This window comes from Leptonotus elevatus, chromosome 1, assembly GCF_054856555.1.
Source record: "Leptonotus elevatus isolate MCC_2025b chromosome 1, RoL_Lele_1.0, whole genome shotgun sequence".
Classification (NCBI taxonomy): Eukaryota; Metazoa; Chordata; class Actinopteri; order Syngnathiformes; family Syngnathidae; genus Leptonotus; species Leptonotus elevatus.
Window position 1 is genome coordinate 43,118,919 of NC_141239.1, and position 26,460 is coordinate 43,145,378.

The following is a 26,460-nucleotide window of genomic DNA, read 5'->3' on the forward strand; positions in this document are numbered from 1 at the left end:
TGGCTTGCAATAAAAATTAGTTTGACACCCCTGATCTGTCAGAACAGACGTCCTTTATAGCAATTTCACGGGGACTGCAGAGCACTGCAGTTTGATGATAATTTTGTGATTAATAATAAGTCAGGGACAAATAGATATAAAAACGACAATATGGTAGTTTGCGGGTAAGAGTCACATATCAACAAAATGCAAAATAAATTAGAAACAGCTCTCAGACTGATGCAATCAATGCAAACTACAACCACCATAATAAATATATTTGCTTCATTGTTATCTTTGTAAAGACACAATTTGCTTTGAATGTGCAGGTGTACCTAATGAAGTGTCCGGCAAGCATGCACGCACCAGAGGAATAAACAAACAAACAACAAATAAAAGAGCAGGAAGTGAACATGAACGCATTTGAACATGAACAAATTGTTGTCCCTAATAGCTGATTAAACATCATTTTGTCATATACGCTTTGCATGCCCGAGTCAAGTTCAAGCAGAGGCTAATGAAGCCGTTAGCCTAACATGGTCTCATTAGAGCTTTTTAAAAACCATTTGCACCGCCTTTATTATCCGCACTGCCCCTAAGCCGCCTTTCTATTCATAACGAGAGCGTGCATACTGTATTAATGTACATGCATCTGCATGTAATAGAGCCTGGCAGGCATATGAAATATTTAACTAGACAAATAGTTTACAGGCAACAAGCTTCTTTTTTTTTTTTTAACTCTTTTTGCAACTCATTCAACAAAAATAATATTTAAAAAAAATCTATTTAATTTTACTATCATATATATACTACTATATATATATATATATATATATATATATACATTAGGGGTGTGAATATCCTAGTATCTGGCGATTCGATTCGTATCACGATTCATAGGTCACGATTCGATTCGATACTGATTAATCCCGATGCGAATCTATAAATTGAGCGATTTTTTTTTTACTCAAATTTGGAAAATACTAATCAGTAAACTTGTACATGTACACTGTAAGACTTGTATGAAAATGTATTTATTTATCTGCAAATTCAGGCTTATAACTGAGCCACTGCATTTAACAAACAGGTTGCAGTCTGTTTCATGTTTGAACAGCACTGAAATCAAATATTAAGGCTTAATGTTCCATTAATATAACATTCTTCCATGCTTAATGTGTGAATCTCAACCCTAAGTAAGACGTTTTGTTGAATATTCCCATAAAAAATTGATGTTTAAAAATCGATTCGGCCGCGTATCGAATCGATTCAAGAATTGCGCATATATTGTCGAATCGATTTTTTCCAACACCCCTAATATATGTATATATATATATATATATATATATATATATATATATAGTAGTATATATATGATAGTAAAATTAAATACATTTTTAAAAAATATTACTTTGGTATATACGTATATATACGTATATCCACATCTATCCACCCTTGCCCCCAATGCAAGCGGACTGTATGTGATGAAATTAAGGTCTGTACCACTCTGGCCTCTTCCTTGACCCATGGGCCACCACTTCACAAAGTAAGGGACACATCTGTCATGTTGTTTCGGTGTCATCCTGAGCAAAACAAACTGGATGGCCCGTGAACAAAACCCCCTCACGACCCCCCGCCCCATTGCTGTCCCCGTTGTCATGGTAACTCAGTACAGCAAAGAAGCCCCCACCCAGGAACCTCCAACGTACGCTGACCTGGCGACAACCTGTGTGTGCATCCAAAATCTGTGACAGTGTCCACCAAATTGATGTTCACATTGGTATGAGAGTAACACAGTTGTTGTTGTGTTGCGTTTTGGTACTTTTGCGTTGCTGACTCACGCCGCCGCTAACTTGACGCGCTGAGTCAGCTTCTTTAGCCTCCGACTGCCCCCACAAGCTCCGGCAGACGCAAATAGGATCTGAAAGCAAGGTGCCAGGTTGTATGAACTTTTCAGAACAGCAGATGAGCGTGAATGGATGCAGCGCCTCTTTTGGTCAGGAGGTGCTACAAAACCGTTATCCGACCTTTATTGAGCCGAGGCACGTACATTAGAAAAAGCTCACAAATCCAACACCAAACTAAAATGTCCTAAAAAGAATACAGTATGAAGGTCTTGTTTCATATTTTGTTTATTCATATATTTTTTTCCTGGTAGTCAATTGCTGAAAACCGGACAATTCATTTTCATGGCTGCGAAGAGAATAGTGAGGACTCGGAGTGACCTTGTAGGAGAATGTGTTTGAATGACACAGATTAGGTTGGAAGTAAATCACTCGCTGTGCTTGTCACTGTTTCAAATATGACAGTGGGTATAGGAAAGATTTGCATAATTTGAAAATGCGGCCGCTTTAAACACATCAAAGCGCCAATGGCTGCCATTCACTGTGTGCCGTTCCAAACAGTCACTTTGTACACACGGGATGCGGCACATCAAAAGAGCCATTTAACCTTTTGCGGCCTGCAGTAAAAGGGACAACACAAGGAGTTACGTAAAGACAATGACATAGCAGTATAGACTCGCCGTGTGTGTGTCACAACTCACAACTTGTAGCGTGTCCTCACAGTGCGAGCCGGGGGAGCGCACACGTAAACGATTCCTGACATGTTCCTTCCAGCGGCGTCCCGGCCGTGTCCTTATATGGTCACGGTGATGGATGCACACGCTACTGTCGCAAGCATTCTTGAAAACATTCCCTTGCCACTTCCTCCTCCATCCAGCCGGTAAGAGAGGACATAAGATAGAGGTCTTCAGCTAGTGCTGCATTCCAGAAAAGTGTGACATTTCAGACGCGTGGCTTGGAAATGGGGAATATTGATCATGAGCAATTCCTTAGAAATGAGGCTTCAAACTGTTTGTTGCCAATGTCATATTACACATAAAACAAACGAGAACCTTGTGTGTTTAACACAACCAGATAGTCTTGTCTTTGGACCGTCCGCTTAGCTTAATGCTAACAAACAAAACGCCATTCGGCAGGCTTACGGTTAGCATCGATATGCATGGTTTTAGAAAATTCAAGCAATGGATATTTGAACTCATCATCTTACTGACTGACTTAGACTCTTGCATCTACCATCTATCAGACCATCATCACAACAAGTGAAATCTGCAATATTGGAATATCCTATTTAAATACCCTAGGTATATTTTGTAAATACCTTATCATGCCCAAAGATGTACATGATCAAATGAACCTACCTACCTACCGCTGTCGCTTTCTGTAGGCATGTCAAACAAAATAGAGTGCTTCCATCTTGTGGTCAACAGTGGAATTACACCCAAAATAAACATGATGCAGAACTAAATAAATAAATAGAAACTATACAAAAAATTGCAGGACCCTGAACCCAGAATCACCATGAAGGTTAAGGCATTGTGAATGTATTATAGCAAAACGAGCATTCGTTCCTCAGGCACATTTTTTGTTTTGATGCTTTGAGGTCGAACCTTTGTGAGCTCCGAGCGGGATATTTCCTGCTTGAATACTTCGTTAAGCTCTCAACCTGCTGGCTAAGGATGTGGACTTTGGAAGCCCTTTTTAAATCTCCGTCACTATTCAGGCTGGGATTTTCCCTGGCATTGCCGTTGACAATAAACCGCGCACTGTTGGGGAAAGAAAAGTCTTGCGGCGCTGTCATATTTCGCCCCTCGAAAGAAACCCCGAGGGGGCTGCCAGTGTTTGGCTTTTAATGCCGTTTTGATGCTTTACGTCTGCCACCTGCTGATCCGGCGGGTTCTGATGGAGAGCTGTGAAGTAACCCACATAGTCGACATTTTTCGAGATATCCGCTCACAACAGAACAGCACAGCGCAGCGCAGCGCAATGACATTTACCTCTCAAGCTAATACAACCCTGAGAACTGCACCTCATACACAAGAAGGCTCGCTAAGAGGATTTATTTCTTCACAAAAAAAAGATGGAAAATGTGTGTGTGTGTTTGGGGGTAGGAAATTCCCAATTTGGATTATTCTGTCTCCTTCTTTCTGCTGCGCGAGGGTATTTTTTTTTTAATACTGATATCCTCTTTCCGGCAGTGTTTAATTCCCTTAAGAGGCGACTTGACAGCAGCCTCAAAGTGACACTGAGCTCTCAACGCTGCTGCAAGGAGCAACAGATCAAATTAAGGTTGCAGTGTGTGTTGGGGGGGACACCTCTTAAACAAGGAGAGTCAAACTCATTTTTTATCACCAGCTACATCATAGTTAAGGTTTTCCTCAGAGTGCTCGTCTGACAATGTGAAAACCAAATAATAATTGCTGTAGTGGGTCGCGGAAAATAATCTGGTGGTCTTCATCTGGCCCCCGGGCTTTGAGTTTAACACCTGTGTTTTAAACCAAATGAAATGGTTTGACCGTTTTCAAACTGCTGCTTCAAAATGCTTTTGCCGCAAGCACATCAGTGTCATTTTGGTCGCCATAGTAACCTTGGTTTCAGTGGTTTCAAGTGGCCCTGACAGCTTTCGTGTTAGGTTAGTGCAAGCGTTGGCGCTAACTTTATTGTTTAGAGTTGCGTGCTTGTGCAAATGTTGTCGCACGTTGGAATGAGGTGACACTGTGTTCTGTTTGAATCCTTCGTCCATCTTGTATGCTGGCTACTTCCTTACAGGTGTACCAGATGTGTGTTCTTTAGTTACGCTTTGTTTCTCTTTATTAGGTATGTAGGATTTAAGTAAAATAAACGTTTTTCATTGTTTTGTTTTTTATCTGGTTGGTGGATGACCACCATTTAAAAAAAAAAGGCAACAAGAGCAAAGATTTGGCCACTTTAGGGCGCCTGAATGTGTCAAAATGAGCTATATAATATGTGGAGGTTCTAACAGACCATAAAAAGAAGAGCAGCAAGTTTTGTAGTAATTTGAGAAAACTAAACTTAGCTTTAGCTGCGATTTGTATGCTCACTTAGTGAAAGGGTGAGTGAGAATGGTTGTCTGCCCCTCTCGTCTAAAGTAAACACATTTTGATTTCCAAAAAGGAGGGCAGGATACTTAAATGATACTCAAAGATGGCAGACAGAACAATTTTCATGTATGAGTTGAAAAAAAAACAACACAACTGGCTTTTTAAGTCTTACTTGACAAATGAATAAATAATGACAAAATGTTCTAAATCAGGGGTGCAAGATCTACTTGGGCCGCGACCACATCTTCGGTTTGGGAGCCCACATCGCTACCAGTGAGCTAAAATTCTGTTCCAGAGCTCAGCACCGTATTTGAGCGCTTAGGAGCGAAGTGACTGCAGTCAGTATTGGGCTCGATCAACGTAACGACTTCAACAAGACAGACAAATAAACGGGATGTCATATTACTTGCATTATTATTTCCGGTTTCTCGACTGCCACTCATGTCCTCGTCACACACGTCGTAGGTCACATACGCTAGTAACAACACGGAACACTCCGCCTCCCATTTGTGAAAACAATGAAAACATTTTCTTGAATTTATCAAATCCCCCAGATGTCCAGACAGGGGACGTTTGGTCACCCTATACAGTAATACACATTTTGATAACTTGGCACAACGGAAGAAAAATGTCTCTATAACCCAAAATAGTATCCTTCTTTTATTAACCACTATCTTACATAGTGCCTGTATTGAGAAATAGAAAATAACTCTCTTTACAAGTCATATTTTGTTGTTGTTTTTATCCAAGAGTTATCGAGCGCTGGTTCGATCTTCATGCTGTGCTTTCGACAACATGAAACAATTTTCTTAAATGCGGCCATGGATGTTGCCATCATCTTGAGTACTTCCTGGCTCACATTCCTCCAAGTCGCCCCATCCCTTTTTACCCATTCCCATGATCTCGGTCAATCACTCACAAGCTCAACCGCGGTTGACATGACCTGTTTCTATTTATGTCTTTTTCACATTGAGTCGTCGTCGTCTGTGGAGGTTGAAAAAGTAGCAAGCCTATTTGGCCAAAGTGAGCAGAAGAAAGAAGAAGATATGTATTCGAATAAAGCAAGTATAAGTACAAAAAGAAGTTGTCAGAAAAACTTGAAAAACCTTCTTAACTCATTCACTCCCAGCCATTTTCCCTGAAGCAACCCCCTTTGCTCCCGGCTATTTTACTAGATTTTGACTGATTTTGCAAGACCCACAGAATATTGTGTTCTATTGCTATTGCTAAAACATGGAACCTACCAAAAGACAGATAAGAGTCTCTTCTTTCATCAGGAAAAAAAGTATGTTTGTATCTGTTTCCGTTTTGCAGCAATTAGCGTTAGAATATAGCTAAGTTTCATCATTATTCACAAACCTAGTGAAAACACTGGGGAAAAGAGCTTGTTGCAACATTTCCCTGCATACTCTGCTGCCACCTGCGGGCCATTTTTTGTAGTAACTACCTTTGCTTTAAGCGACCTCTTCAGGTCAGAGGCTGCATCAAAGCCTTCTGTATGCTCTAGCATAAAAATAAATAAATAAATATATGTATGAATTCGTTTTTGGGACCATGGCAATATTTAAAATGTTTTTGGGAGCAAATGAGTTAAATACAGCAACAAAGCATTTGTCCTAAGTTACTTGGCCAGATGATTGGCAGGAAGCCAGATCAGTGTACCCCACCTTACCCAGTCAACTATGATTGGCTCCGACTCACGGTAAACATTTGTGTGGATGTTTCAAAGTGAGTCACTCAAGTGGTTTACTCATTTGACTTCTGTGCAGGTGGCGTGGGTTCAATTCCCACTATGTGATAGTGTGAATGGTTGTCTGTCTCTTTATGTGGCCTGTGAACGACTGGTGACCCATTCAGGTTTGTAGACACCTGGAAAAGACTCTAGCTCTTCTCTGATCGTGAACAGGATAATCCAGATAGAAAATGGATGGATGGTTTTCAAGTGTTTTTGGAACATGTCATTGTATACTGATGCTGTCATCCTTTTTCTCCCCACTTCCTGTCCTTCTGCCCTTGTCCCCCTCCCCCAGAGTCTGTGAGACGGTGAGAGAGGGACACTGTCTGCCCCACTGTCCAGCGACACCATGAGCTGGAGCTTCCTCACGCGGCTGCTGGAGGAGATCCACAACCACTCCACCTTCGTGGGGAAGCTGTGGCTCACCGTGCTCATCGTCTTCCGGATCGTCCTCACGGCCGTCGGGGGAGAGTCCATCTACTACGACGAGCAGAGCAAGTTCGTGTGCAACTCGGGGCAGCCGGGCTGCGAGAACGTCTGCTACGACGCCTTCGCCCCGCTTTCGCACGTCCGATTCTGGGTCTTCCAGATCATCCTGGTGGCCATGCCGTCTCTCATGTACATGGGCTATGCCGTCAATAAGATTGCGCGATTGGACGAAGCCAAGGGAGGGGCTGGTGCCGCCGCGGTGAGAACCATTGGGGGAGGGGGCTACACGCACAGGAAGCCCAGGAAAATATGCTTTGGGGCGCGGCAGCACAGGGGCATCGAGGAGACAGAGGAGGATCACGAGGACGACCCTATGATCTACGAGGTCCCGGAGATCGAGCCTCCCAAAAGGCCTCGCGATCCGTTGCAACCCACGGCCAGACCCAAGATCCGGCACGATGGCCGCACGCGCATCCGAGACGAGGGGCTGATGCGAGTCTACGTTCTGCAGCTGGTGACCCGCACGATGCTGGAGGCGGGCTTCCTCATGGGTCAGTACTTGCTGTACGGTTTCCGCGTGATGCCCGTCTTCGTGTGTTCGGGGGAGCCTTGCCCCCACAGCGTGGACTGCTTCGTGTCGCGGCCCACGGAGAAAACCATCTTCCTGCGCATCATGTACGGCGTCACCGTCCTCTGCTTGACGCTCAACGTTTGGGAGATGCTGCACTTGGGTATCGGCTCCATCTGCGACATCCTCCGCCGTCGCCGATGCCCGCCTCCGGACGACGAGTACCAGTTGGGCTTGCTGGGTACCAACGTGGGCGGCGAGGGCTCGGTCGGGGGAGCGGGGCCAGAGGCGGGTTCCGAAGGTGGCGTGGGCGGCGACGGACCCGCCGACTACGTTGGCTACCCTTTCTCCTGGAACACTCCGTCGGCGCCGCCCGGCTACAACATCGTGGTGAAACCGGAGCAGATGCCCTACACCGACCTGAGCAACGCCAAGATGGCGTGCAAGCAGAACCGGGCAAACATCGCCCAGGAGGAGCAGCAGCAGTTCGGTAGCAACGAAGACAACTTCCCCACCGGAGGCGAGGCCCGCGTGGCCCTCAACAAGGACATGATTCAGCAGGCCCACGACCAGCTGGAGGCCGCCATTCAGGCTTACAGCCAGCAGCACCGCGCCGAGGAGCAGCTCGGAGACAGCCAGGACGACAAACCCCAGAGCAACATTATCCAGACTCAGCCTCACAAGGAACGCAAGCACAGACTCAAGCACGGCAAGGGGGGCGGAAGCAGCGGCGGAGGCAGCAGCAGCAACAGCAGCAGCAGCAAATCAGGGGAGGGAAAGCCCTCGGTATGGATTTAACCCAGATGCGGATGCTGTGTGCAGACTAGACTGAAAACCGACCGTGCCTTAGAGCAGGGCTTCTTAAACCTTATGGGTCCAGGAATCCCTTACAGGGGAGACTTTTTTCCAAGGACCCTCTCATAATCGTAACGCAAGGGTGTCCAAAGTGTACTGTGCATTTTCTAGTGGCCCGCAGCACATGCTAAGAATAACACTTTGTCACAGCCTGTGAAAAGTTTGGGTGTTGAAAAAGTGGAGTGTTACAACAGCCACATGCCCGTGGGCGGGACTGTTAATAATGATTATAGTAAATTGGTTTTATTTGAAAAGTTTATAGATATGCAAAGATAAAAAGAAGCTATATTTACACCTCTAATATATATATATATATATATATATATATATATATATATATATATATATATATATATATATATATATATATATATATATATATATATATATATATATTAGCCACAGGTGTTTTCAATCAACAGGCAGGTAAACGAGCTCATCTCCACCTGTTGAGTACAATTGCCTGTGGTTCAAGCCAAACTGTTTCAGGGTTTTTACTTTCTGGACCTGGATTCCCCAACCCTGTATTTATTTGCACCCTGCAAGGGACCACTGGACTCAAAAAGTTTGGGAACCCCTGCCTCAGAAAATCCTGTGAGCTGGACAACATTTTTATTGTGTAAGAGACGAAGCAGCTGACTTTTGTCTGGGTAATATTGTCACACAGTCAGTCTTGTCTCTCACTCCTCTATGGTTTGTCATTGTCTTCCTTTTGGTAAAGGAAATTGTCTCGTGAGAACACAAACCAGATGCCAATCTGATTCGACTCCCAATTGAAGCAATGACGCTAACTTTAAAATGCAATAAAACCAACGGCAGTGACTTTTTCCTGTGAAGTGAGAGGATCAATGTCCCGTCTCCCCCTTGTATGCATTTGACAATGTTTATGTCTCGTGTGTGTGCGAGAGTTTGTTTCAACATGAGTGCTCCAATGGTAGCCGATTGTTTCCCTTCCTCTCATGTGTCCTGAAACAACATGGTGCATACTTTTCCGTACGTTTCTGTTCTCTCTGGCAGCTGACTGCCCCCTGGTGAAGGCTGTGCTTATTGCAGTGCCAATTTGCCAAGGATGGATCTGAAGTCTTCCTATTGGTCCGAGATCATGTGAAACTCTGAGGGTTTAAAGCCATTAAAACATCAACAACAATGAGACCAAACACTGTTTTGTGTGACTTGTCAGTGCCAAGATTTGAAGCGACGGAATGCCTGGCCATGCTTATACCCCAAACGCCTGCATTGAGACCAACCTTTTGTAAAAGTCATCTTTCCTTTTCTACAATGTGTGTGTGTGTATTGGGATTTAAAACAACAGTAACAACAAGCAGGGGTCTGTTTTTATACGGAACGGCTTTTTTTTCCCCAACCCATTTTTTTGTAGAATACCCACAAAAAAAACATGCAGAAACCTTTTAAAATGGAATTAACTGTGTGGATATTTATGATCGTTGTGTTTCAAATTGCCTTCCAGATGTAAAACATAAAAGAAAAAGAGGAATGACAGTGTATTTTTATAAAACGTAGAGGAAAAAAAGGAATTTAGCAACTGTTTGGGGCTACACTGAAGGCTGCGTTGACCTTTTCAGCAAGGGGCGGGGTAGACGTCACTGGAGAGGACCCGCCCGAGTGCCGCATGGCATCAGAATGCCCCCAAACGAGATTGTGCTTGCATAGCTTCAACGCCTGGGCGAATGCAATTGAGAGGAAGCCAACCATGAGAGGATATACACACAGTCTTGCTTTGAATAGAAGAAAACAAAATATAAGAATGCTGAGTTGCAGGTGATGATTTACATCCTTTCCAAGGAAGGTGCATTCAGGAACGCTCCGAGTTAAAAAAAAATCTGGGCTTTTTGGAGGCCTCAACATGACTGAAAACTCAACAATATTTTGCAAGCGTGTGTATCCTGCTGGAAATGTATGACTCCAACATGAAATCTGCCAAACTCAACCAGTAGCACCACATGAAAGTTAGAGAAATCGAAACCCTTTACAACAGTTTCAATGATCAACTTTAAATTCATCATGAACGGAACACACGAAAAAGTCTTAAAGACCCTGTAAAGATTAAAAAATTCTGCGATTACGCCAGATGCATGTCAACCTGAAAAATCTGCATGTACATGATCTCTTCGGATAGTCATCAGACATGGCCACTTCAGAGTGCCTCGTTGTTGGCTGTGAGCGTGCGCATGTGACAAAGAGAAAGACAAAAGAAAGAGCAAGAAGGGTAGAATTTCATTCGTTTTTTTGAATCCGACTGCATGGGCGGAAAGGTCTGACGTGACACATCTGGCATGTCCACTTTAGAGTGCCTCGTTGTCATGGTGTGGAAAAGTTCCCCACGATGAGCCGGGGCAATATTTTCAAGCTAGCGTTTTTATCATTTTGAAGCCCCACGTATTATTTTAATAGTTCAGATTTGGCTGTGTTGTTAACGTCGTACGTCTCTTTGGTGTGTCAAATTTGGAAGACGTCTATTTTCACTTTACAGGGACTTTAATAATCCGTGCTTGAAATTGAATAAGTCACCAATTTTGGTTTACCATGTAGGACAAATTCTAGGGCTTTGTTTTGTGAGTGTGAAATGATGACATTTGGGGTAATTTTGAGGATTCACCATGAAAATAGTTAGGAAAAAACAGCCAAAAACCGAAGGGCCATGCATCACATATGTGAGAACGAGCTCGTTCTACACCGTGACCAGCATCAAAGCTTGAATTGTTATTCTCATGCTTAAACTGAATATAATGGCAGCGATCCATTCATTCAAGCATGTGATATTTCAGGTCCCTCACCTGTTGCTCTTCTGTCGCAACGATGTACAAAAGTCATGTTATCACAAGATCCGAAAGGCGCCAAGCAATAACTTCCCTATCTTATCTTGCATATTTCAAGTCATTGGTGGGGGGAGGGGGGCACATAGGCAGCCGTCAGTCAACCAATGGGCTGTTGTGTGGCCAGGCTGTATTCTTTCCCTTCATGACAATAATAATTATTAAAATAACAAACTATAAGATGGTTTTGTCATTGTTACAGATGTGTTTTTCCTATGCCTTTAAAAATACATGTAACTCAATTACTTGCATTTTTGTTTTTTTACATTCTGTAATGGGTATATTTGAGATGCATGTTAAAAAAAACTATTTTCTTAAGAAAAATAAATGAAAAATGCCAATGAAAACAAGTCATATTGAAGCTTCTTGTTCTTTATATTGTTACTCTGTTGGTCAGTTAACGTGATAAATATGCACAGGAATGGGGCAAATACTTTTTACACGTCACTGCATAAATGTGTTAAATTGCCTGTGTAGATAAAGGTTTCAAGACGACACTTTTTCAAGACTTCAAGATAAACGTTTTTATAATCAATTTTATTGGCAAAATGAAGGCGCGCGCAGTTCAGGCACAGGCAACATTCATTTAAACTGAATGGTAGGAACCATACAATGAGCATTTTAAGAAAAACAAAACCCCAAATTCTCACCCTAAGTGCTTGATTCACAGTTATGTCCCCCAAGTCTATTAAGTAAAGTCTGCATTTAAAAACAAAAAAGTACCACTTTTAAGGCTCTCTTTGTGGAGTAGTAGAAAAAAAAAAAAGAAATAGAAAAAAAGGAACATTATGGTAATGGCAATGTTATCAGAAAAAGTCACAAAGTTACTAGGAAAAATAATGTCAAAGAAGTCAAAAACGTTTGGGAAAGAGTTGAAAAGTGGCACTAAAAACTTGGGATATTACGATTAAAAAGTCAAAATGCTCTGGGGAAAAGTCAAAAAGTAACCAGAAAAAGTCATAATGATTCTGGGAAAAGTTTAACATTTGTGCTAAAAAGTCATTAAATGCGCAAAAGATTGAAGTTATGAAATGATGTAAGTTTGAAGGAAAAAATCTTGAAGTTGCAAGAAAAAGTTGCCATTTCAGTCACGTTTCACCCAAAAAGATAGAAAATGAAGTTCTAATGAAAGTCAAATTAAGGAGGAAAAAGCACAAAATTTGGAGAAAAAGTCCAAAAGTTATGACAAACAAAAAGTCATAATGTACCGGTAATGAGAAAACATTTGAAAGAAATAAAGTCATTCTAATGAACATCATGAATTTAAGAGAAAAACTCAAAGTTGTGACCGAAAGATAAAAAGTGGCAAAGTTATGAGAAAAAACTCCAAAGTTGAACTGTTGCAATAAAAAGGCATAATGTTCACAGGAAACAGTGTCAAATGAAAAAGTTGCTCAGTCATTTAAATAACATTGTAATGTCACACAATGTCAAATACAAAAAACATTTGACTAATGTTATGAGAATAAAGTCATTTTAAAGGTCATTAAAAAAAAAAAATCTCCACTGTAGATTGCAATTTTTTTATTTTATTCTGAGACTCATCATTTAGCAAGTCTCTGCTTACTTCAAGTTTGCTACATGCCTACTGCATGCAGGAAAAATGGCTGAACATCTGCCAACCTCGGAGAGTTGAAGAATGAATGGCTTCAATTAGTTTGGGGAGAAATCCCTTAACATTTCCGAACCAATTGTGCCGTGTTTGGGCCCATTTTGCAGAGGATGACAGCTTGCTTCCAAGATATAGTACATAAAGTATCAATCTATTGTTTTACAACAATACTTAAAATTCATCATGTATACAAGGATGAAATAGCAAAGCATGCGGTTATTGTCGCAAAAATGCTCGTTTCTTTGAATGGGAGCCGAGTCTCAATATAAAATCCCCTCTTTTGATTTTAATCCACAACATCCTTTAGTAACAAGTTAACCCACTTCCTCTTTAATTGTTGCTCCCTTTTTTATGGTCAGGTAATTGTAATTAAAATACAATATTCAGCATGTACAGCCTCAAAAGCTGTTCAGGGCATTTCTGAGTGAGACCCGATTGCCAATGACCAATCAGAGGAAAGCCGTTTTCCATATTCACATTGAAGAGAACATGGTTCAAATCAGAGAAAAGCTTATTTACATATTGAATGATGGGAAATCCCCTCAAGATGCCAAGGCGTTTTTGACCAACTAGAATAGCTTGCCAGGACATCCTGGGCATTTCCAACCCAGATTATCTTGCAAACTTGATAAAAGGGCACCAAAGATGATAACAGAAATCGCAATGTAAAACAAAAATGTGGCATGGGGCCTTTAACTAGATTAGTAACAAGACCATTTTCTTAGTCATTTGTTTGCATGAGGTGTTTCAGAAAGGTTCTAGGTCTAGCATCACAAAACTTTTATAGTTTTCCCCTTCAGTGTGATCCAGACCATCAGCCAGCATTTCTACAAATCGTCTTCTTGGAGGCACGAGTTGTGGCAGGACAACTCGTGGCTGCATCACAATCGCATCCCCACTTACCAGACGTGACCCCCCCCCCCCCCCCACCCCCTCCCTTAGTTCAAGACGGAAATAAAAGCGGTCCATTTAGAAGATGGCATCAAAACGGCCGTGCTGATGGAGTTGTGGAGGATCTCGAGAATAATCTTTTCAAGAGGGCATGAAGGGATGGCAGAAAACGCTGGGAAAGTGCATTTGACTCCGGGGGGAAAAAACGTTGATTTGATATCTATCTTTTGTCCTGGAACATTTCTGACACCTTGTATGTACTTTTCTCCTTCATGCTACAAGATGGATGACATTTCCAGTCCAGAACTGCAGTCAGTGGAGGTTATGTGCAGTCACAAGAAATCAACATAATATTGTTTACTTAAATTAAGTGCAGTGGAACCCTCGACAGTGGCCATTTCTTTGGGGAACCTATTCCATTATTTGCGGAAACCCTTTTTTGACCCAGTCCCTTGCTTAGTCATGGGGTTCTTTTGGGGGGACACAATCCCCTGCATGTCAATCACTCATGGATTTTTGCCATTTGTAGTCCGGTACGATCCCCACTCTACCATGCCAATTGAAGAAAAATGTAAGTGTAAACAACATGAAACATTGTCAGAGAGTTGTTGGACTGACAAAAGGCACTGCAAGAACAACCTGAAAGCTGTCAAAATGGCTTTGACAAACAACATCTCCAGACTCAAGCTGGACAACACACAGTAATAAATAATCTTTAAGGTTTAAAAAGTCTTCAGTGTTTAACATTTTTCTCCAGTGCAAATGAGTGAGTCCGTTCTTATTTGGCTGGACAATCCCCGAGGTGAAGCCTGAGCACGCCTTGACTGTGCAGCTTGAGCAGCAGGTCAAACTCCACTGGCATGGCGTGGAACTTGGCATTGACCTTCCGGTCGTCGTAGTAATGATTGGTCAGCGTGTAGAGCCCGTGCGGGTGGTTGCTGAAGGGCCAGAAGCCGTACAGGTGCACGTTGGCGCACGCCTCCAGAGCCAAGCTGGCCATCATGATGCCCGTGCTGAGCCGATGGGACTTGAGACCGTTGATCTTCCAGAAGCGGGACAGTTTGCGCAGGTACTCGGGGTTGAAGAAGACGGGATGAGTGGGGCTGGCAAAGTCGTCCATGGTGTAGGCCGCCCGCATTGACAGCGCCGTGTTGAAGCCGAAGGAGAAGGCGGGAAGGAGGATTAGCGCTTCCCCGTAGCTCTGGAGTCTCTCTGCAAAACTCCGCCGTCGTCCCATCAGAGACTGGTAACTGTGTGTGGGAGGGGGGGGAGTGCCGGTGGAATTACATTTCCATAGAGATCCATTTGGAAATGATGTCACATTATAAAAAAACAAATGAACTTGCGTAACGGATCTGGAAGTCATACTAATAATCATTGCCAGTGGCATGGCTACATTGAAGAAGCATGTTTTGGCTTTCTCTATTTAATAAATCCAATAAAAGTAATTCAATCAGAGTACTGTGCTCATGTGTTTTTTTTTCTAACCGGTGCATGAATAGAAACAAAGAGTGAGTGTAGATCAGCATTGACAACCAATCAAGGATTTCACAAACGGCATAGATCTACGAAAAATAAATCACTCCATATATAACTCGCGGTACCATGGCGATGACTGTCGTTCATAATCAGGGTACATATTAAATATAATATGTACAGATTAAAAGTGAATATGTTTTAGGATGGTGAGAGTTTGACTTGTGAATAAACCGTCCTAAAATCCAAAGTAATCAGAAGCGGATGTTCCGCGGATGTTCAGTTCAATAACATGACATTGGTGTTAGTAATGCATACTTGAGTAGTATGGCAGACATTGCGGTCTGACAGGCGTGATATTAGATTGGTTGCCGTGCTCACTTTTCTTTGAGGATGCTGGGGTTGGCCGTGACGAGGTCCGTCTTGACTCCCACGTGTTTGCTGTATTCATCGCTCAACGGCGGCAGATTGCAGCGTATCACATATTGAGCCGAGTCAATGGTTTTTCCACAGCCGCTGTCCATCAGGATGCCTCCGTTGCCGACCACGGCGCACGTGTCGAACGTCCTGTTTCTGAACGGGTGCTCCTGAAAGTCGACGCACATCAAGGGTGAGGATGGAATAAATTCATGCCGTTTCGATTCATTTTTATGTAAATGCAGGCTATGTTGATTTATGAGACCAGAAATAAATGAAATCAGCACTACTTATTTCCAATAACTTGGCCTCTGTAATACCACATTTTCATGTATTCCAACAGGAATTTATATAACCGGTCTTTTTCCATCTCATGGTGTTTTTTGTACATTTGTACAATTTACAAAAGCTTCTTTTTTTTTCTGCTGTCAAAATTAAAGCGTTAATTGATTAATTAATCACATAAAATTATTGCATTAATCATGAATTAACGCAGATTAATTGCATTATTAATTTTGACAATAGATTATCCTTTAGCGTTGACAGCGGATGGCTACGTTTAAGGTAGCACAGGTTGTGTTTGAGCAATAAACATATTTTCATGCATTAAAGTAAAGCATTTGATGAATTTTTTCATATCACATTTAGAATATTTGCTCATGTCATAATATCGGGATAATTTTTTTCCATTTTAAATTATGCAAGTAATTAACTGATTAGAAAAAGAGTTGAAGATGTCCTCATAACATTAAATGTCAAAAGAATTAACACATAACCGGTGCTCTTCAAATTTGGAGAGGAAAAAAATTTAGATTAAAAAAAAGCCTTTTTTTATTCAGCGATTAATCGTGATTAATCAAAATTCTGAGATGTGATTAATCTGATAAAAAAATGTAATCGTTTGACAGCTCTAATATATATATGATCTAATTACAGGATTTGTAATAATTCATCTAATTAATCAATTTCAATCTCACATCTGCTAAAGGTCCCCAAATAAAGAATTTGAATTCTAGGACATTACTGAAAATTATTTTTTACACAAGGTACAAATCATTGCGTTCTTGTTAATAGTCCCATCTTTGTTCTTATTATATATAAACTTGTCGTTCAAAACTCAAGAGGCTTCTTTCTTTCTTTCTTTTTTCTTCCTTTCTTTTCAATTTCTCTTTTCTTTCTTCTGAAGAAGCTTCTTTAGCTTTTTTTGGTCTGTTTTTTGATAATAGGATTGAAATAAATTTTCTTTTTTGGTCCTTGGTAATTGTAAGTAAACGAGTTGAGTTTTTAGAGGGATATTACAGATGAATGTTGTCAAACTGTTCTTAATGGACACAATTTCACACTTACTGGGATTCAAGCTTAAACCAAAGGCCTTGGAAAACTTATAGTGTTTATAGCAATAGAGGCTTGAGACTGTCGTATCGTCTGCCAGCTGAGAACAGTAATCGTAAGTTCTCGACCTAAAATGTTGATGCCATTGATCTCACTCGATTTGATCTGAGCAGCAAACAGCCGAGCCCTTGTCTAAAGCCTCTACAAACATTAAACCTGAGAGACATACCACCTGTTAGTTTAATTGAGCTATTTCTGATGTTGTACTTTTTATAGCTGGGATAAATTACCCTCCAAAATAGAATTTCTTAAGGGACTGTAGAATGAACGGGTGTTCAAATGCATTGTAGAAATCTAAAAATAGCATGAACCATATGTCCTTCACCATATTCCTTCAGCAGACTAGCCTCGCATTATTTGCAATATGTTCTAATTTTTAAAAAAAAGAAAAGAAAAAAAGATTGAGTTTAATCTATGATAGAATCCAAAACCAACTCATATGGCTAATAAAAGAGCTAGAATTTTCTAATTGTAGGAAAATCAAGCGTTAATTCGCCAAGAGTAGTTTGTCCTTGTTTGGTTTAGGAATTAAGATTGTTATCCCTCGAGTAGAAGTAGTGGGGAGACATGATCATTATTAACACATTTGACAAAAACTCATAAAATTGAGATGATAGCCCATCTAATCCTGGAGATTTGTTGTTTTGAGTGGATTTATCATTTCCTGTACTTCTTGCAGGGATTGAGGCCAGTCACAGAGCTCTCTTTCTCGCTCACTTACCATCTTAGCCAAAAGGAAGTTTATGAAATTCTCAGCAGCCGTAGGGTTAAATTTTGAGCTAAAAGGCTCACAGGAATTGTTCCATTAATATTATTGTTGTTGGTGGGATGATGCTTCTCTAGGCTGAAGAAGTAATGACAATTTTGCTTTTTCTCTTCTCGCCACTCGGCATAGTAATAATAATAATAATAATAATAATAAAAGCTCTTTTTTCTTTTTGGCAATAGAAATCCAGTTTCATCTGTGAGAGGAATCATTCGTCTTTTTCCTCTTCTGTTAGAGACTCAGGGTACTTGCTGGATAAATTGGTTATGCTAGAGATGATCTTCAACACCTCCTCTTTCCTGGCTTGAACTGATTGCGCACCACCTTCTCATGTTCCAAAAGTTTATATTTGAACAGTTAAGCTTCCAGGAGCATGTAAATGTGAGGCGAGTATAACAGATCTGCATATGGCGTTATGATCAGTTAAAGGCATTGGGCAGATGTGAACCTCAACATTATCCTTGTTCAAACAATTGGAAATTAGCCATAAATCTAGTCGTGATTGGCTAGAGCCGGTTTTATTGCTCCGTGCATACAATCCTCTCTCCCTGAAATATTTATAAAAAGAAAAAATATTTTCCTGGTAGGTAACCCCCTTGCATTTCAAGAAACAATAGAAAACATTGAAACAATAATAAGAACAATGTAGAGAAGAAGAAAAAAAAAACTAAGCCTGGACAAGTCTTGGTTAAATATTAAACCGTAGTGTGGATGTGGAGCAAAGAACTAACGATCAATCACAGCTCACCTGTTTTATGAGTTTGGTCATGTGACATCCACAAGTTGAGCTGTGATTGGTCTTTACCTGAGCCCTGAGCAACTGTGATGCCATTTTCAGTCTACAGCAAGTGGCAAAGTTGATTTTTTTGTGTTGACGTCCCTTGCTTTTATCCAAGTCAAGTGGCGGCCATTTTGTCACATGCTGTGGGCTGAAAATGACATCAGAGTGCTCAAGGGGTCAGGTAACGAGCGTCACATGACCAAAGCCAGAAAAAAGGTACATATTAGCTGCTTTTCCACCAACAAGCCCAGGATCTTTGAGTTTTGGGTAATAGGAGTTATTAGTTGTAAAAGTTCCTCAGTGAATTTAGAATTCATGTTTCCACAGCGTCTTAGAGTTCTCTGTAATTCATTCAAATTAGTTTGATAACGTATGAGTTTGATGAGCCCAGCCGATGTAAAAACAACAGCACCCCGAAATTGACCATCCAATTAGCCTTGGTCAGTGCATATGGAGGATCAAAACTGCCGAAATTCTAAATAATAAAAAATGACTAAATAAATAAACAAATGACTAAAAGTGAAAATAAAAACAGATATAAAAAATATAATTCAAAAATGTTATTCAAATGAGGGGGCTGTTTTAAGTGTGTCTTGGGTGGTAGTCGTCCATTGCTGGAGCTCTCCATGTAAGCCAGCGAGACTTCCTTGTTCACCGAAGCCGCTCAATAGACCAATGAAAGGCAGTTTGCAATGGTGGAGTCCAACCCAAGACACGCTACGCTTAGGACCGCCCCCTCATTTGAATAACATTTCGTCCTGGCAGACCATCTGCAGCATGAAATAAATAAATGTGAGAGCAGAGCGTTTTTATTTATTGATTGATATTTAATTATATTTATTTTGTGTTTATTTCGACAATATTTATATTAATAGTATTTTTTTAATCTTGTTTTTTATTTTTTATATTTGTACATTTATTTATATATATATGTTTTTTTTGTTTGTTTTTTAAAATATTTTTTATATCCGTTTTTATTTTCACTTTTAGTCATTTATTTTCAATTTTGGCAGTTTTGATCGCCCGCTCAAAGTTCCAGCCTAACTTAGCAAGACCCTGCTGCTGAGATAGTACTCGGATGCCCCCCTGGGAAATTTAATTACCCCGGAAATTGGTGGTGGTGGAAAAACGCGCAAACTGAGGTAAATTGAAAAGTTCTCCAAAAGTTCCAGCGGTGGAAAATCCCCTAATGTAAAGACATTTTTTGACACGGCTTTCCCTTAAATTGCATTGATAATGGCAAAAAATAAAAATAGGACATTTAATCAAGACACTTATCGAATGAGGATAAACGAGGGTTGGTTCCCCCACTAAAATATAAAATTAGATTTTAAAAAATTATTTTAAACATATTGGGGGAAAAAAAATCCATGAATATGTGAGTCCATCAGTGGCGAACCGTGTGGGTCCGAGGTATATGATTTAATTGACAAAAGTGTGTGTTAAGCTGCTTACCTTTATGAATGTTTTAAAGATGGCCGGCGTCACCTGCAGGATCCTGCTCTTTTCTCCATCATATTGAATCTTGCTTCCCACGGGCGTGTTGGCCTGCGTGACGATGGCCTTCTCGAACCCTTGACACGAGCTGCTCAGCTTGGCACTGCGGGACCGGGAAACCCTTTTTTCACGTTGGCCTGCTTTGCATGTCGCCAGCTTTGTTTGCTTGCACGGCACATTTTGCATTTCTACCTGCCACCACTTACGTAAAAGCTTGGTGGTTCTCCACATTCTTCTTCCAGTTGTTAGAGTGACGCTTCATCACGCTGTCAATCTGTTCCCTGCGACAAACATGGTTACCACAAATGAAGTTTGTTGCAAAACCTGATTGACAGCGAGAACGAGGACACCTGTGCGAGTGTACGCGCTTACCTGCAGCCTTTACAAAACGCAGACGCCTCAGGGGGACTTTTCTTCTGAGGGGGCGGTTTGTAAGAGCCCACCGCGCTGTGAAAACACAAAACAGCTTTCCTTGTAATTTAATAAAATAGTTTGTTTTTTCATCTTAATTAAATGACAGAAAAAAGGAACAGAATTCTGTTTTTAATGAATGTAAGGGTGTTTAAGTAAAAGTTATTTGTGTTCTATAACATTTTAGGGTTAAATTAATGAAGGAAATAATATTTTTTAAGCCCATTAAATTATTGTGCATATACAATGTATATAATTAATTACTGTTAATTACAGCTTTAAAATATACATAGTATCACAAATACATAAATTAGACACATAATTACCATGTGTATATTATTAATTTTTTTTTAATAATGGAAAAAACAAAAATAAATGGAATATATAAAATATGCATATGTTATAGAATGGCATTTTCAGTGATTGTAATGTACTATTAAAGGCTAATAAGAAAATTCATCAAAACGAGACAAAAAGAACAATAGAATAGAAAGAAAAACAATTCAAGATACAATTAAAGAAACATAATTTGAAAATATGACTAAGAAAAGATGAGTAGTCAGTAATTATAGTTAATACATTTAAATATTATAAATATATTACTGATTTGAAAATGCACTTAATAAAAACACTAAAAACGTATTATTAAATACATAAGCAATATTGTTATTACAACGGAGTACCATTATAATATAGGATAACGTACTAACATAAAATAGAGTGCACTATGTTGACCATTGCTTTTTGTGTTAAGTTAATGATGGAGCAATTTCAGCAAAGGCAAATAAACTGCACCTTTGAGCATTCTTTCTTTTATGGCTGAGCTCAAAGTTCATTGATTTATATATATATATATATATATATATATAATACAATATATAACATTCAACGAAGCCCCCACCTTTGCTAATGTTTTACACACACATTCCATTCCATTATGGCAACTCTGCTTTTGGTTGACATACAACACACTGTGTAAATAGTCACTTGATAGTCCACCTATTGTGTGAAGTAAGCTGCAATAATATCAGGTTATACTGTCTGCACCTGCACGTAAAATAAATAAATAAATAAATAAATAAATTCTAATTATGAGTGCTCCAGTGATTGACATTTCATCATAAAGTTACAAGATAAAGTTGAAAAGTTACAAGAAAAATTACAAGTTCTAATATGAGAAAAGTTACAACATTGGCAGTAAAATGTATGAGGCTAAAACTGAATTATGAGAAAACAGCATGAATGTTGAGACAGAACAATTAAAATATTTTGAAAAAGTTGTAAAATTGTGATGAAAAAAAGTTGTAATGTGTATCAGAAAAATTTAAATTTATGAGAAAATCAAAAGTAGGAGCAAAAATGAAATGGTGAGAGATTTTCTTAACGTTAGGAAGGGGAATTCAGTTCAGAGAAAAAGTTGTAGTACATTTGAGGAAAAAAAAAGTCATTAGGTTGCAAGAGTGGTCAAGTTACGTGAAAAAGCTCTAATGTTGTGAGAGAATGTCATAGTAATGTGAATAAAACTCACAATGCCACAAAATACTTGAGATATTGGGAGAAAATAGCTCAAATGATCCAAGAAAAACATTTGTAAATAGTCAAAGGGAAAGGGGAAGAAGTCGTAATGTTTAGGAGGAAACCAGTCGTAAAATTAGGATACAACAAAAATCGGGGAACAAAGTGGAATTATTCCAAGAAACAGTCTTAAATGTAAGGGAAGTCATAAATGTAAAAAAAAAAAGTTGAAAGGTTATGAGAAAAGTCAGAAGGCTATGAGAAAAAAAAATCTCCTCATATGTCACAATGTTCGCAACATTCAAAAGGGTTCTGCAAATTCCTTCCTCTGCAGTCATATCGCTCAAATCTGTGGAGGTTTACTCTTCCCACACTCGTGTAGCAACACGTTTGATGTTGGCCATCTTATTTGGAGCAACATTTTGTCAATGCAAATGGCTGATGTTATTATCAAGTCATCATCAGTAACAACGAAAGTACGCTGCGTCACCTAGACAGGTTCTGTTGGATTGAAACGTGTAGTGGTTTAGTAAGACATGATCCGATGATGAGAAATACTAAAGACGCCATGGAGTAATTTTTTTTCTTTCTTTTTTTATCTTTGAGTGATGCATTTCTCCTGATAGAAAGCAACGACCAAGGACAAACCCAACTTGATGGGGTTAGTTTGTTGGTTGGACCAGTTAGTTCAGATTTCAAAAGGCAGTCAAATACATTTATTAGACTCATGAATACAAAAACTTGAGGTGACAAGTTAACGAGCCAAGATTATTTATCTAGCCCTTAATCACAAAAGAGTCTCAAAGGGCTTCACACACCCATAGTTGAGAAATATTGACGACATCCCCCTCATCTTAACCCCTAATAGAGCGTCGAGTACTGAGAGAGAGCTTCATCCGCCGTGGAACAGCGGACCAGCTCTACACCCTCGGCAGGGTCCTCGAGGGTGCATGGGAGTTCGCCCATCCGGTCCACATGTGTTTTGTGGATTTGGAGAAGGCGTTTGACCCCGTCCCTCGGGGAGTCCTGTGAGGGAGTACGGGGTACCGAGCCCCCCGATACGGGCTGTTCGGTCCCTGTACGACCGATGTCAGAGTTTGGTCTGTATTGCCGGCAGCAAGTCAAATTTTTGTTCCCAGTGAGGGTTGGACTCCGCCAAGGCTGCCCTTTGTCGCCGACTTTGTTCTTTACTTTTATGGACAGAATTTCTAGGCGCAGCCGAGGCGTTGAGGGGGGCCGGTTTTGTGGTCGCATCTCAGCTTTTTGCAGATGATGTGGTGCTGTTGGCTTCATCAAGCCGTGATCTCCAACACTCACAGGAGCAGTTCGCAGCAGAGTGAAGCGGTTGGGATGAGGATCAGCACCTCCAAATCCGAGACCATGGTCCTCAGTCGGAAAAGGGTGGCGTGCTCTCTCCGGGTCGGGTAGGAGATCCTGCCCCAAGTGGAGGAGTTCAATTATCTTAGGGTCTTGTTGAGGGCAGGATGGAGCAAGAGATCGACAGACGGATCGGTGCAGCATCTGTAGTGATGCGGACTCTGAATCGGTCGGTTGTGGTGAAGAAGGAGCTAAGTCAAAAGGCGAAGCTCTCGATTTACCGGCCGAGCTACATTCCTACCCTCACCTATGGTCACAAGCTGTGGGTCGTGACCGAAAGAACAAGATCCCGGAGGAAGGAACCAGTTGAGGTGGCTCGGGCATCTGGTTCGGGTGCCTCCTGGACGCCTCCCTGGAGAGGTGTTCCGGGCATGTCCCACAGGTGGGAGGCCCCGGGGACAACCCAGGACACACTGGAGAGACAATGTCTGACAGTTGGCCTGGGAACGCCTTGGGATCCCGCCGGAGGAGCTGGTTGAAGTGGCTGGGGAGAGGGAAGTCTGGGCTTCCCCTCCTAAAGCTGCTGCCCCGCGACCCGACCCCGGATAAGTGGTAGTGGATAGATGGATAGATGGATGGATGAGCTTCATCTGACTGACTAGAATGTTCAAATGACATTTGGACAAAAAACATTTTTTCAAGGGATCTGTGTATCAACATCAGAACGACGGGTTTGGATTTTTTGGGATGATTTTTTTTTCCTTCCAGACTGTGATGGTGGAAATCATTAGGAAGTTGGACTTGAAATCATTTTAGTGTACAAAAACTTTAAGTCTCTCTCCCGATGGATGGGATTGGTTAGTTTGTCAACTGGATTAGAAATATTTTTAGAACCCATCAAGATTACATGTTGGTCTGACCAGTTTATTCAGACTATAATAATCTCATTACGGCACTTGGACTAAAAACCACGGGCTAAGAAGACTTGCATGGAAATCTTTTTAGTATACTATAGGGAGAGTATGGATACAAAGTATCGGGCCGATACCTGGGCCTTATTTCAAGGTATCTGTACTTGAAGTATTGGCTGCCCCCTTGTTGCTGTTTTGCAATCAGGAACTACAAATGAGAAAAATAGTAAATAGCCATTCATTTCATTCAATTTTAAGGAAAAGGCTACATTGGGATATATCGCTCTTTGGTTAAAATGATTTTTTTGGGGGGGGAAGGGTTATGTATCAAAAGTACTAGTAGTATCAGTACTTTGTATTGGTGGCTAGAGAGTCGAGTACTTGTACCGGTATCCAACAACAATGACTTCTGGTAACACATTGAGCGATTAGAGATGACAAAGTTGACTAGTTGGTTTAGTTTGGTTTGGTCACTTCTGGAATTATCTGGCCCGTAACCCTTTCAAGAGCTCAACAAATGTCAAGATCAGCGGCTCTCTATCAAAAGGCCCTCAAGATTCTAGAACGTTAGAAAAGGAGGCAAAGCAAACAAACGTACCTCTCATCGTCAACCATGTACCAGGTGATGGTGGACAGCAGGCTGCCGAAGCAGAGCAGAGCGATCATGAAGGACATGCCCGTGGCCATGCCGCTTCGCTGCTTTGCTCCCGTTTCAGCTGGCGAACCCATCGCCGAGCGCAACACCTCTGGGCCAATGTCCATGTGCTGTCATATTTCCTACTTCAGCCTCAGCTGCACCTCCCTCTCCCTCTCCCTCACCCTGTCTCTCTCTCTCTCTCTCTCTCTCTCTCTCTCTCTCTCTCTAGTCTACCTCACCTCCAAACTTTACTCTTGCAGATTTAGCTTCTCATGCAAAGTTGGTCTTCCTCACTGCAAACAAACAAAAGCAAAAATCACAATTGCCAGCGTCGTCCCCACAGCTTAAAAATTGCTGCTTCTCAAGGTCTGTATGCACCTCCTTCAAAAAAAACAAAAAAAAACACTCTCCACTCCCTTCCCTACAGCCTTACCCCCTCCCCTCCCTGAGCCATCCTCCACCCACACAGCCTTCCCTTCTGTCCTCTATCCCCCTTGGCACAAGAAGGCAGGCCGTAACACGAGTGCCCTGGACCTAATTAGCCTCCAGGGACACATGTTTGGAGAGGCCCAGAAGCGTCTCATTGGAGCCCGGTGACACCCCCGACGAGTTAGGGGAGGGGCATGGGGAGGGGATGTAGGGGAGCTTCTCTCACGGCAAAGAGCGGAAATGATGCATAAGAATAGAGGAAGTGCAATCTTGACAGACTCTGAAACTTGTGAGTGGGGGCGAGCTTTATGGCAGATAGGTGCAGCCGCCCTCCCTTATCCTAACCCTCCATTTTACCCTCCGGACGGCAGAATTTGAATAACTTGAGCTGATAACAGGAGCTTGAAGGCAGCTAATCAGAACCAGACAACGGCTTGTGCGTCAGTTTGACTGAGCTGCAAAAATGAAAAATGTCAATGAATATACGTAAAGGTGGGGAAACTTCAGTCCAGTGTTGCCTTGAGATACAAATCAGAATTGATTTGATTGCTAGGAATCTTCTAGCTCACCCGTCACCCAATTGAAACGATGACATATGATACTGGCTGTAGGCTGCCCACAACTGTTGTACAGGCAGCGTAACTCAGCAGTTCAAGTGCTTCAAGTACTTTAACTTTCACGCATGACTTTCAAGATGGGAACAATAGCAGTGTCATTTTATATTGTGTTGCTTTAGGCTTCTAAATGCTTTTGTCATGTCAACCAGAGGTTCCCAAACTTTTGGCATACCAAGTCCACGTTTACATAAGCATCATGTTCGTTATCAAATTGGTGTGCGATACTGCACAATATGGGAGCAATGTGACAAGCATAGAAGTGGAAAACAAATTTAAAAAACAGAGAGAGAGAGAGAGCGAGAAACAAAGACAGAAAGAGAGACACAGAGTGAGAAAGAGACTTATGATAAAACAGTTGACATATTACAAGGAAAAAATGATTACAAGAAAAAAGTCATAAGGCTAGGTGAAAACAAAGTTTTGAGGAAAAACTTAGTTACCAGAAAATTTGTAAAGCTGTCTGTAAATCATTACTTTAAATTGGGATGAAA

General features: G+C 41.2%; 2 protein-coding genes across 2 annotated transcripts in view; one reads left to right on the top strand and one right to left on the bottom strand.

Moving 5' to 3' along the window:
• gjc1 (gap junction protein gamma 1) overlaps positions 1–8,783 on the top strand; it is a 43,287-nt gene extending 34,504 nt beyond the window's left edge. The window contains exon 3 of the mRNA XM_086075780.1: positions 6,910–8,783. Coding sequence (XP_085931906.1) covers positions 6,964–8,409 — 1,446 coding nt within the window. The 5' untranslated portion in view covers positions 6,910–6,963 and the 3' untranslated portion in view covers positions 8,410–8,783. The remainder of the gene's footprint in view (positions 1–6,909) is intronic.
• A 5,051-nt stretch (positions 8,784–13,834) lies between these two features.
• LOC147182313 (alpha-2,8-sialyltransferase 8E-like) lies at positions 13,835–25,333 on the bottom strand. The gene is made up of 6 exons (XM_086073986.1): positions 24,885–25,333; positions 20,505–20,579; positions 20,339–20,413; positions 20,091–20,235; positions 15,661–15,866; positions 13,835–15,053 (listed from the first exon to the last, which is right to left on the bottom strand). The coding sequence occupies exons 1-6, from the start codon at positions 25,046–25,048 to the stop codon at positions 14,582–14,584; spliced, it is 1,137 nt and encodes a 378-aa protein (XP_085930112.1). The 5' UTR covers positions 25,049–25,333; the 3' UTR covers positions 13,835–14,581.
• Positions 25,334–26,460: the final 1,127 nt, after the last annotated feature.